This window comes from Phasianus colchicus, chromosome 16, assembly GCF_987193195.1.
Source record: "Phasianus colchicus chromosome 16, bPhaCol1.hap1.1, whole genome shotgun sequence".
Taxonomy (NCBI): Eukaryota; Metazoa; Chordata; class Aves; order Galliformes; family Phasianidae; genus Phasianus; species Phasianus colchicus.
The window spans coordinates 14,452,991-14,465,187 of NC_143451.1; the positions used below are offsets into that span (position 1 = coordinate 14,452,991).

The following is a 12,197-nucleotide window of genomic DNA, read 5'->3' on the forward strand; positions in this document are numbered from 1 at the left end:
TGAAATGGGACGTGGTGGAATACAACAGTATCGCAGCACCTTAGCAGTGCTTGTTCAGAAGCAAGCAAATTACAATAATTTGCCAGATAATACTGAATATTCTGGGCCCCAGGTCCTAGAAAAGTGAAAGGAGATACTTTCTATATTCCCTTCCAAAATTGTGATGCCACAAATAATTTAAGATTTCCTCCAGGTTAGAATATTTCTGCATGTCAAACCCCTTTGAAGGTTTCAGTAGAGCGTTTCTGAGCTGTGACATGTACTGGCACGTGTTGAGTACTGTAGTTCATAGCGGGAGTGGAGACGAGGCACATTCCATCTCCCAAGCAACTGACTCACAGGTGTCCAGATCACTAGTGGCCACTGAAAAAACACCTTCTGTTGTACTAAGCATTAAAAACTGCCTTTGCCAACAATCTTAGCAAGAGAGCCAGCGAATGGTCAGGTGAAGAGCGAAGTCTAGGTGCTGTCTTACAAATTCATGTTCCAAGATAGTACTGGGAAAAATGCCTTTTTATTCCTTATGGTGAAAGTGTTTCCTGCATCACTTGTAAGGTTCTGCATCCACTCAGAGCGTATTTTTAAAGGATATTGAAGGATACATCTGCACAGCATAATGGGCAGTAGTTACTGAATTCTGTCCTGTTCCTCTTGCCTTGTGTGAGCTGAAAGTCTGCATCTGAACAATGCTACATTCACAAGAATGAAATCAAGTTTGCCATACTGGTGGATCTTTTTTTTTTTTTTTTAAATTATTCAATTATTTTTATTCATGTATAAGAAATTGAGTGAGGTGGTCATCTCTGCCTTAGCAGAACGGGAGGAGTGAGACGTGTCCCATGAAAGGGAACACTGCACTCAGTGCTTCCCAAAGGGATAACAGGGTCAAGAAAAGCAAGGTAACCTTATCAGAATCATTCGAGATGTAAGGGACCTTTAAAAGCCACCTGGTCCCACTGCCTGCACTGAGCAGGGACCCCCACAGCTCCCTCAGTGCTTACATCCCATCCCCTGACCTTGGGTGTGTGCAGGGATGGGGCACCTCACTAAGCTGCTCTGCTCTTCTGTTCCCAGGGCACAGCCTCTGTTCTGCAGCGCAGGTCTGATAACGAGGAGTACGTCGAGGTTGGAAGGCTTGGTCCATCAGATTATTTTGGTAAGAAAATTCAGCATAAATATGGCTCGGAAAAATAGCAACTGGAATTGCATGGAGTAGTTGTTGTTTTAATTAGTGTTCTGCTCTTTAACGAACAAGGAGTTGTGCCTAGGTCAGCTTCTACTTTCAGCAGTACTGAGGGATATCATGGAAGCTGAAACTACTCCTTGGTTTACAGCAATGTGGCTGACAGGAGACAGATCCAGAATCAGCAAAACAGTCTGAATGCATTTGTTTTCAAAGGCATTTTACACGCATGCATTATGCATGTGTAATGCATTTGTACTGTCAACAGAATTATGTAAAGTGTCTATCAAGATAAACATAAAGAGCTGTGTTCTACAACCGAAGCAACTGCATGGTGGCCTCAATATGCACCCTCTGAAGGAGAGGAGGCGTGATGGTGTGTTTGTCCCTGTCCCCAGGTGAGATAGCACTGCTGCTCAACCGGCCCCGGGCTGCCACAGTGGTGGCACGTGGACCCCTGAAGTGTGTGAAGCTCGACCGGCCCCGCTTCGAACGAGTGCTCGGCCCCTGCTCCGAGATCCTCAAGAGAAACATTCAGAGATACAACAGCTTCATCTCTCTCACTGTCTAAATGATTCCTTTTGGAAAGCTGCCTTTGTGTGACCTCGTGCACTTACATTAGCTCTGTGCAGCTCCATGGCTTTATCAAGAAAAAATAAAAGGTGTGCATTTCATGTGTATTTTTTCTGTTATGTCACGCACTGGATGTCAGTTCAAATCTTATGTGTCCTTTAAGAAAGAAGACAACTGTTCGGATAAGACTAGCTTTGGGAAAGTGCTCAGGGAAGAGCAGGCTTCTGGCTTGCAGGCAAGTTTTTTACCTGTTGCTGGATCGTACAGATAAAACTGTGTTTTTAACTATTTAAACTACAGACAAATGTCTCTTTCCCTCATTATCTCACACTATTCTCAAAGTCAGTCTTACTCACCTTTTGTCAAGCTTCTTTGATAAAGTGATGTCCCTCTACCTGTCACTCCTAGCAGACTTCTCACTGGTTAGGGACTGGAGGTTTCCAAAATCCACGTGGTCAGTGGCAGTTCTGCAATTAAAGAGGGACGATTAGGGAAAGATTTTGATCATTCCAGTAAGCTGAGGAAAAGTAGAACTTTTGAGTCACTTTGTGGTTTAGAAACAGGGGCCATTATTCCTCTGTGTTACCAGCCCTTTGGGGTCTGCTTTGTAGCTCTGAGGAGATGCCAAGGCAAACAAACAGCTCCGGGCCTATGGGTGAGGAGTCCAAGAGGCAGCGGTTTGTCAGATGTTGGATGGAGCCTTTAGGAGCAATGTTATCTGATTGCTCCCTTTTTTACATGGGGGTTTGCATCAGGTTCCTTAAATGTCACTGAGAACTTCTTCACTGAACTAAGTGTGCTTTGAAACATATTTATCTGCACCAGAGCGTCCTCAGCTGCTTCTCTGAATACTGTACGGAATGCTCAGGAGATGGTGGCAGGTGTAAAGCAGCAGTTTGATAGGACTCTTTTACGTGAAGTCCATTTAGTTCAATTCAAATGCCTTTTTTTAGCGTGCAGCCAGCCAAATACGTGCTCCAAAATGCTGCCTGCTGCAGCAGGTGTGCATGGCAGAACAAAAGGCACCAGGAGTTGCAGTAAGCTCTGTGTGCCTGCAGCCTTGCTGGCAGCTCTTGCTGCTCTGTGCAGATGTGGGGATCCAGCAGAGCTTCTGCAGAGCTGGACCTTGCTGTGCTGTGCAGCCCTGCAGGTTGGGATCATCCAAATTACTCTCTGGGGAAGCTTTTCCTTCGAAGGAGAAATTTTCTGTGCTAACTGCTGCAAATCTCTGCATCTCCTCTACCCTAAATAGTACTGCCCACCTTTTAGTTGCAGCAAAACTGTATTTCTTCTTTACGATAGCGCTACTCTGAGTCAATAGGAACTTTCCATACCTTTCACACGCCAAAGGTTGTATAATGAGATGAGGCAGCAATCCTCCTTCTGAAACTACAGGTGTTAGTTAAGAACTTGTCTAACATCACCCAGCCCAACACGTACTTTGGAGTTAACAAAGCTCACCTGGCACTTTCCTGCTGCCTCCCAGCAGAAGGCTCTCATGCCAGTGCCCAGTGCTGCCACTGCAGTGGGAAACATCTCCCAGGCTGCAGTCAGAGTCCTCTCATCACTCCAAGGTGCTTAATTTATTTCAACGCATTTCCAGCGGCCCTGTCAGTGTATCTGAGTTGCTACTATTTATTATGATTACGTTATGCTTCTTGCACGTGTTGTTAAATACGGCCATTCACATTTCTCAACCTTGCAGTTCTATGACGTACATCCACACGGGCAGATGCCATTCTATATATCAATAAATGTGTATGCGTTTGTAAAACTTCTAATTTCTTTCACTGGTTTTGTATTCTCTTGTGCTGCTTTTAAGACACGTTTTTAAAGGTCTCTCCTGTATGTTCTTTAACCTATCGCAGTTCTGTTGTAGTCGTAAAAAAATTGTGAGTGTTTTGCATAATATGCAAGATGCATTCATTGTTACTCACCAGATTATTAGCCTCACCACTTAGAAGTTACTTCAGCACACACACAGAACAGATTCTTTGCTTTAAACCTTCACAGACCATGGAAATACATCTGAATGACCATATCAGCAAATTCAAGAGAAGTGTGATCGTTCAATGCCAGGCTTCCAATGCTTTAAGTGGAACAAAATGATCTTCTATGACATTTTAAAGATAATTGTAATATTTGCAGTGGATGATGGGATAGAATTACAGTATGAATAAAATTCTTCTACGTTATATGTGGCCATTGTGGGTTCATTAATACTGGAAGTCTGCATGAATAGAAGTTATGTTCTAGTTAAAATCTGCCTATCACAGAGAGTTTGAACTCTGCTGAAAATAATAATCAGATGCAAAGGGACAAGAAATAAACCAAGGATCCCAGAGCTCTATATATAGTAATGGAAACCAAAATGGAGTTCTGGGAGATTAGCACGAAGAAAAAAATTCTTGTGTTTAAATGTACCCTTATGTATCTACAGGGAGGAGCAGGGATTTGGGGTGTCTCTCAGCTCCTCGCGTTGCTGCATTAGGAATGAAGGGCTGGCAGTGACGGCTGGCTGAGAAGCAGCAGTCAGCACAGCGCATTCAGTGCCCCACCTGCGGGCACTCCGGGCTCTGGTTGCCCCAATGGAGGTGCTGTGGTCCTGCTGGGCTCCAGGCTGGGCTCGTGGGTGGCTCCCAGCAGCGGGGCTGACAGCTTGCTGTTTCTGGAGTGTGTTATTTTCCCCCTTTGCTGTGATTCAGGAGGGAAGGATTCATCTTTCCAGAGATTACTCACGTTATGTAGTAATCAAAAGTGACCACTCTCTCTGAGGTCCTTCCAGATGGACATTACCAGCCCACGCTCCCCAAAAAGGGCATCTCACCACTCCTCACTGTCTTTCTTTTTTCGGTTGGTTTTAATCGTCCCGCTGCCGTTTTAGGACTCCAAGACGAAAGACAAGACTTTCTTTTTACTAGAAACTAATTGCACCTCCAGGTTCTTTACAAGACCCATTTGGCTGACCACATTTTGGTGTGTGCAGCAGATGATTGCACGCAGACTCCAGCATTCCTACCCCTTTGTGGCAGTGAGTGCCCTCAGCCGTGCAGTGGTGTCAGCCCTACAAGCCCTGCTTCCCAGGCAGGCATGGGCTGACCCCGTGGTGCCCATTTGGGTGCTGGTGGAAAACAGAGAGCAGAGAACAAAGCAATACTGATGCACGCTGGCTGTTCTGTTGTTCTTGCAGCGGTGATCTTTGGAAATGGAGCCACACTCAGAGAGTGAAGGTTCACAACAACACGTGGTTCTGAAGCTCCAAATGGTTCAGAAAACCTTTCACTGACCTATCTATGGAAGAGATCGTACTCGTTCCTTGTGCACATTTCAATACAGCAGCAGAGGGAGTGATAGTGAGCAGAGATGAAGCTATGATGATGTCTTTGAGAAGAGCCTGAGCTCCTGTGGCGCAGCGCCGTGCCATGAGTGTGCAGCTGCAGCGCAGGAGGGCACTGACTTGGAGTGGCACTGCTGACCCACGGAGCACTAAAACCACACCGGGTATTGCAGAGTTCACCAGTTAGAGTCAGAACTACCTAACATGTCCAGGCATGTTTTTTAGATTTGTTTCCAATGATTTGGCAACTCTGCCTGCAGTTCACTTCCCCCTTCGCATGCACGGGGAAGCTCAGAAGAGTGTTTTCACAGCCAGAGTGGCTCCTGCAGGTCCCACCGCCGCCTGGAGAAAGAGAACACGGTGGGTAGGAGCATGGCACCGCCTCGCAAAGCAGACGTTTGCGAACACACTGCTTTGATGCTCCTCTCACAGGGTTTCTGTGCAGGCGCTGCTGCCAGCAGGGCTGTGTCGGGGATGCAGCTTGCACAACGAGCTGGCCTTTCCTCTGACAAAGCTGCCTGGCCAGAGGAGCTGGCATCTGCAGCCATCTGGTATTTTTGTGAAGGCTGAGGATGTTTTTTGTGCTTGATCCAACTCCAATACCAGAGTGATTCTTTTGAGCTCTGAAAATCTGGATGCAGCTTTTAGAAAAGAGGCTGCGCTCTGCCAGGGAGCACAAAGTAGAGTGTGAATGTCTCACTGGGTTTAGTCGGTCCGATCCCAGGGTGCACAGGTGACTGCTGTGGCTCTGAGGCCCCTCACGGCCCTGTTTTAATCCTTGTTTTCATGTTATCTTCTGCAATTGTAGCACAGAGGATCTCCTGCACGCAGCCAAGCTGCAACATCCCGTTGTCCAGCCCTTGTGAAAGTGTGCAGAGTTCTCTTTAAGAAGTCGTGAATTCTCATGGAAAAAAAAAAAAATAATAATCATTTTAACAAAAAAGACTTCTCCTATTCCAGTATAAACTGTCTCCAAACATGGAACGGTGGCGTGCCATGCTGCTGCGCCGGCCAGCAGCGCTGAGTGAATTGGCAGATGCTGCACTGCTGCGCGATCTCTGGTAGCTCCCTCCCTTCACGTCTCAGGGTTCACATCCCCAGGGCTCCATGTGCCAAGGAGGTGACCCTTGGCCAAGCCCCTTGTGGTGGGAGTGCTGGGTGAGTGCTGCCAGCCCGCGCCTGGCTCGGTGAGAGCTGCCTGTTGGGCATGCAGGCTGATGGTGAGGGACTTTCTCAGCACTGCCTGCAGTTGCTGGCTCTCTGGATGTTCATACTGCTGGCTCTGGGGAAATCAAGCCTTTCTGGGAAGCGGCTACTCCCTATCCTCTTTATACAGACAATGCATTGTTATTGTTTGAAAGCACTTTTGTATCGCCCTTAGACTACAAGCATGGCGATTGTTCAATTAGAAGACATCATGGTGCATAGCAGTGAAATACGACGTACAGTACCATGCAGTATGTATTTTCCAGATAAACTGGAAAAACAGTGAAATGGATCTGCAAAGTGGGGGCACAATAGCTGCTTTACATTCCTCCACATGTGTGGAATTTATACGCTACAGAGTGACTCTGTTTCGTTACCATGTGTTTAAGATAATCTGATGATGGGCCATGTTTCTGGCAGCTCTCACTTTCACAGTTGTGTTCTGCACACAGAGTAGCAGAGGCCTCAGCTTGAGCACAGCCATGAATTAGTGCAGGCTGAGCCCTCCCACCATTTATTTCCATTGCAGCAGAGAGAGAGAGAACAGACATAGAAACGCTACAGGCCAGTTCTCCTTCCCATCCAGGGGCAGCTCAAGCAATTTGCCAGAGCAGTGCGCCTGCTGTTGCAGACTGTGGGCTCTTGGATTGGGACTCTCCCACCTGGAGGTGCTCCCCGAGCCCAGCAGTGCTGGTCTACGCATCACCCTCAGCCTCACACATAGCCATGGCAGCAGGAACCGCTGCTGAAGGGGAATCTGCATCTGCTGGTACTGACACCTGCACCAGGGAAGGCCCTGCTCCTGCTGGCAGCACCGCCAGCCCCATCTGCTGATGCCCTGTGGGCCGAGCTGCCATGGCATGGCTCCTGTCCTGGATACGTGTCCTATGCACCATCACACCTTCTCCTGTTGCCTTGTGTTCTGGCGCTCAGCCTGGGGTTTGGCTTTTAGAGAAGTAAGAGAAATGCAGACCAAAGTGAGCAGAGCCTTTTACAGCCGCCTTCCGGGGCAGGAGAAGGTCCTGGGGCATCCACAAAGGCAGCCTTGTGCGGGCGGGAGATGCGGCACAACCTGTGTCCGGATGAAAGCCGCCCTATCAAAATAGCCATAAACAAACCCGCCTCCTCCGCTACAGAAAAGCTGTTGTGCCAGGAGCATATTAAATTGTATATGCTTTTTCTCAAGGCAAAAGAATTGCAGCAGTGACGGCAGCTGTGCGCGCTGGAGCTGAGCCACAGCATTCAGCTCGGGAAGGCCTTGCTGAGGGCGGGGGGAAGGACTGCAAATGAATGTTTTATTCAGAGGGACCCGCACTGAAGTGATCCGCCGACACCGGGGAGATGCGGTCAGGAGAAAATGGAGGTGCAGGATATGGGGCCTGAAAGCAGTGAGCAGTGAGCTCTGTGGCTGGTGAAGGCCCGAGGCAGAGCACTGCAGCCCTCCCCATGGGGAACATGTGGCTCTGAGCAGCCAGGGAGCTGCTGGAGCTGTGCTGAGAATCAAAAGCCTCGTTGTGCCATGAGCTGCCATTTCCTTGGGGGCAAAGTTGAGAGGTGGGTAAAGAACAGGAGGTGACTTCCATCCATCCCAATGTTTTGAAACATGAAGAGAACCAGCAGCTGCTCTCCCCACTGACATGGTGCACACCAGTGCACGAGGACCTTACAAGGCTCGCCATCAAAACCATCAACTCAGGAAGGCCCATTTCTGTGCAAACCCCTTGCAGGTGCTTCCCCAGAGAGGAGCGTATCCTCAGCCATGCTGCTCAAACACCACAGTGAGGACATGGCACAGAGGAGCCCAACACGTTCCAGTTGCATTCAGGCCCCCCAGCATGGCTCTGAGGAAGGAGGAGATGTGTCTGTGTTGCAGTGCAAGCAGTGCCCAAAGGTAAACGTCCTCCGTTCTGAGTCCATTCCACATCTGAAGTCACTGTGTGCATAGAGCTAACACGATTCAGTGAAAGAACCCCCTTTCGGTGCTTTTTAAGCAGATTACAGCAGATTAGCTGGCTAATCTACATGGAATCCTCTCTCCGACAATGTCAAACTGTAAACAGATCCAGCCACTTTTGTAGTGCATATAAATATTTACCACGGATTTTATTAAGATTAACTTCAAATGATATTTGCAACAATGGTTTTGCTCAGTGACTCGGTGCCTTTGGTAATGCAATGCCTTTGGGAAGAAGCACCTTCCGCAATGTGTGCTGTAAGGCCGGGTGGCTGCACACAGCATGGAGCACGGACACAAACAGGGACTTGTGCATCATCCACTGGTGCTGAACGCAACTGCCTGGGATTATCATCACATGAAGGCAAATCTTCCCTGGAAGATGTGATGTCGTGGTAGGGGCTGACACTTCGCTGTTATTTGCAGTTGGATCGTTAGAGATAGAAAAACTCAAAAACCCAAGCAGGCCCATTTCCGGCAGCACCCTGCAGCCCCAGTGCACAATAGTGTGTTGGGGACATCCATCCCAAATCCAGGGCTCCTGCCCCTTAGGATGCTGTGCCCACAGTGCCTGGGTCAGGGCTCTGGCAGCCCGCAGCTGGCCTGCACCGCGCCGGGACGGGGACTGTTGTGTCTACGGGGCAGCAGAGGAATGCTCAGTTTACAAGACAATGGTTTTTAGGAAGCTGGGAAAACTTAAACAGCCTTCCCTGATGGAAGATGGTCCCTTTCCTCCCTTTGTGTAATGAGGGCAGCTTCTCTTATAAAGAGATGATCTGTTTAATATAAGAGATTTTCAAAGTCTTAGCAAATTAGTATCCGAGAACGGGCGTCTGATGTGGTTTATGTTCTTTGTGATAGATTTAGGTTATGGGAATGTTGGTTCCAGAGGCAGTGTGATTCATGCTGAAACCATCCGGTGCCATCTGATCCACACGTCCACCCAAAGGTAGAGGCACTGCTGCGCACTGTGAGCTGCTCCACTCTGAGTTTTCACTGCAGAACAACTATAACAGCAGAAAAAAAAGGAATGGCTGCATTCTGCCGAAGAGAGGTAATGCTGAGCAGGGCAGCACTCACACAGCAAGCCGAGGGGTTTCACAGCGATGCCTCAAGGCCTTGAGTTGCTGTGCTGTGTGGCAGGAGCTGTACCTGCACTGTGCAGAAAGGGGGATCTGTCCCAGGCTGCAGCAGGGGAGGAATGGGGCGATTCCCCCAACAGAACTCACAGATTCCCTTTGGACTCCCAAAGCTCCTCCGGGGCTCCCATGAGAGCAGGATTAGGCCACTCGCCAGCAGCTCTGCAGCATCGCATACCTCAGTTGCCATGTAATAAGCAGAAGACTCAGGGATCCTAATTTTGTTTGCGGCCTTGTTTCTTTTTCTTTTTCTTCTTTTCCCTCTTATTTTTTCCCCAGGTTTTCCCCTCTATTGCTCAAGTTTCAACAACACACAAAACTAGAGGGAAAATGTAGCTGAATTCTGGGGTTCCCTCATTCTGAATGTACTCATGTTAAGACAATTTCAGAGTCACTGGGGATTCCCAGGCACAGGAAGCGCTGTGTGAGCTGCATGTGCAGAAGCAGCACTGCAGCCCTGTGCCCATGGCAGTGTCCCCATGCATGCAGCCAATGGGCCCCATTTCACCTGTAGTCACCTCCCTGCACCTGCACAGAGCACAGAACTGCTCCAGGAAGGGCAGATGGCAGCAGGAGGGACGCAGATCTCCCTGCTTCAACAAATGCATCCCTTTCTGCACTGCACGGGTCATGGCCTTGAGCAAAGCACTGCGGATAAAGTCAGTCCAGGGACTGGGGCAGTGGCCAGAGCTGGACCAGCAGTTAACTCCCACCTGAGATAGCACTGCACTGTCACGATTTATTGTCTTTATCCCCACTTGCAGCCAGCCTGAATGTTTCAATTATCTTTCCATGTTTTGGCATTTCCCTAACAAGCAGCGTTATTTTGTTGCTTCTGTTTCAGCAGAGACAGACAGGCCCTTGTTTTCCAAACATTACATGCATACACTGAAAAGCAGCGGGCGGTGGCAAAGCATATTTGGTCTGCTTTGGTGGCTGGAAAGGTCATTCATCGACCTCTGCCTCACCACCTTGCCCTGTACGTCCCGCAAAGGCTCCATTCTCAGCCCCTCAGCAATGAATCCTCTTTTCCCCTGCAATGATTTCGTTGTTGACCCCACCAATTAACTGCCATAATTTGTTCAGTCTGAGTTTCTTAGAAGTTAATCCGCTCCCCGGCTTGACTTTCCTAAGGCAAATTCAGCCTTGGGGGAACAAGGAGTTACATCAGTGCTGACTTGAGCCCACGGTTTCTGCTTTTTGGCTCTACTTGCATCTCAAATTGCTTATTGGCATCAGGAGGTTGTTTTGAAGATCTCTCAAAGCTCCAATCCTTCCTCTGCGATGCTCCACACATTGATGATGAGTCGCGCTCGCTGATCTCCCATCAGGATTCATAATGTCATATGAAAATCCTTGTCAAAAAAAGAAAACGAAAAAACCCACATCCATCACAGCTTATTTGCAGTACAAAAGGTCATTCTGCCTGAATCGTTTGTCAGAAAATTCCCATTTAGTGCGAAAGTTTTCAGTGAAAATTGTGAGTTGACAATCAGAGTGTTTCAATCCCAATAGCCACCAGAAGGGGAGACATTTCCCACGGCTGCTGGGAAGGGCAGGTGTGGCACTGGGGGATGTGGACTGGTGGGCACAGTGGGGATGGGTTGGGGCTGCCCTTGGTAATCTGAGTGATCTTTTCCTACCTTGATGATTCTCTAACTGTGCAGAAGCACAAACCCAAAGGGGGTTTCTTTCAGAGTCCTGAAGAAAAGTTCCGTGTGCCCCTCCAGAAACCCACCGTGCTGTGAAAGCCCCAAACGTGCTGATGTCCGCAGGGCGCACAGCGATGTATGGAAGGAGGCTGTTGTCAGTGGGAATATAACCAGTGAGAACTCTCCTTATGCTGTTTCCAAAGACAATCCTTTCGCATCAGCAGATCAACCTTAAAAATTCTGCCCTCTTCTTTTAATCTCATCCTACCCATCACTACGGGCAATGGATGGTACCTGAAGCAATAGGACCACTGTGTGTCACAGAGTCATAGAACCATTTCAGTTAGACCTTCAAAGGCCATCTGTCCACCTCCCTTCAACACACAGGGACACCCACAGCTCCATCACATGCTCAGATCCCATTGTCTGACTTTGGGGTACCTCCACCTCTCTGGGCATCCTCTGCCAGCACCTCACTGCCTTCATCGTGTCTGTAGCACCATGTGTGCCAAAAACCAGCATCGCCTCTCACCAGGCACAGAGGATGGTGATGGGAAGGGCTCCGTGGCTCCTGAAAGTAACCTCTGGAATCAAAATGCTTCATTTCAAACACAAAAACAATAGCACACGAGACTTCAGCTCCCAGGAGGGCAGGATTAAAGGAACTGATTTCAGCCAACTGGGGAAACTGGATGGAATCTGCATGCTGACCCCCAGCGGTGCAGCCCCGCGGGCACTGCGCAGGTAGGGAGGGCTGTCTGCAGAGCAGGGCTGGTCTGTAATGCAGCGCTGCTGATTGTTTCCTACCCACTTGATAGCCACCAAAATAGATCCAGTTCTCCCCTGTTTTAGCCTCTGCTGAAACCCTCAGACCGCATCTTCTCCTATAACAAAAAGTATGTGGAATTGGCTAAAAAAGAAACATTCCTGTTCTCACAACAGTTAAAAAATTTAAAAAAAATAAAAATAAAAAAAAAAATCCACTCCTTTCCTAAAGAAAATAATAGCACTTTATGGGACTTTATAAAACTGCTTCTGTCCAGAAGGCTCCTGCGTCAGCCCAGCTTTGTCCCTTTAACCATTGCTGTGCCAAGCCTCGCTGTAAATTATTTATCATCCCAAAGTAACTGCTGAAAATAGAGGCTGAGGGGAA

The 12,197-nt window shown here is 48.4% G+C and overlaps 1 protein-coding gene across 2 annotated transcripts in view; it reads left to right on the top strand.

Annotated features, from left to right (window-relative positions):
- The window catches only part of PRKAR1B (protein kinase cAMP-dependent type I regulatory subunit beta), an 87,971-nt gene extending 84,027 nt beyond the window's left edge, over positions 1-3,944 (top strand). For both annotated transcript variants that reach the window (XM_031606705.2, XM_031606706.2), the window contains exons 10-11: positions 1,075-1,156; positions 1,582-3,944. In XM_031606705.2, the coding sequence (XP_031462565.1) occupies positions 1,075-1,156; positions 1,582-1,754 (255 nt within the window). In that variant the 3' untranslated portion in view covers positions 1,755-3,944. The remainder of the gene's footprint in view (positions 1-1,074; positions 1,157-1,581) is intronic.
- Positions 3,945-12,197: the final 8,253 nt, after the last annotated feature.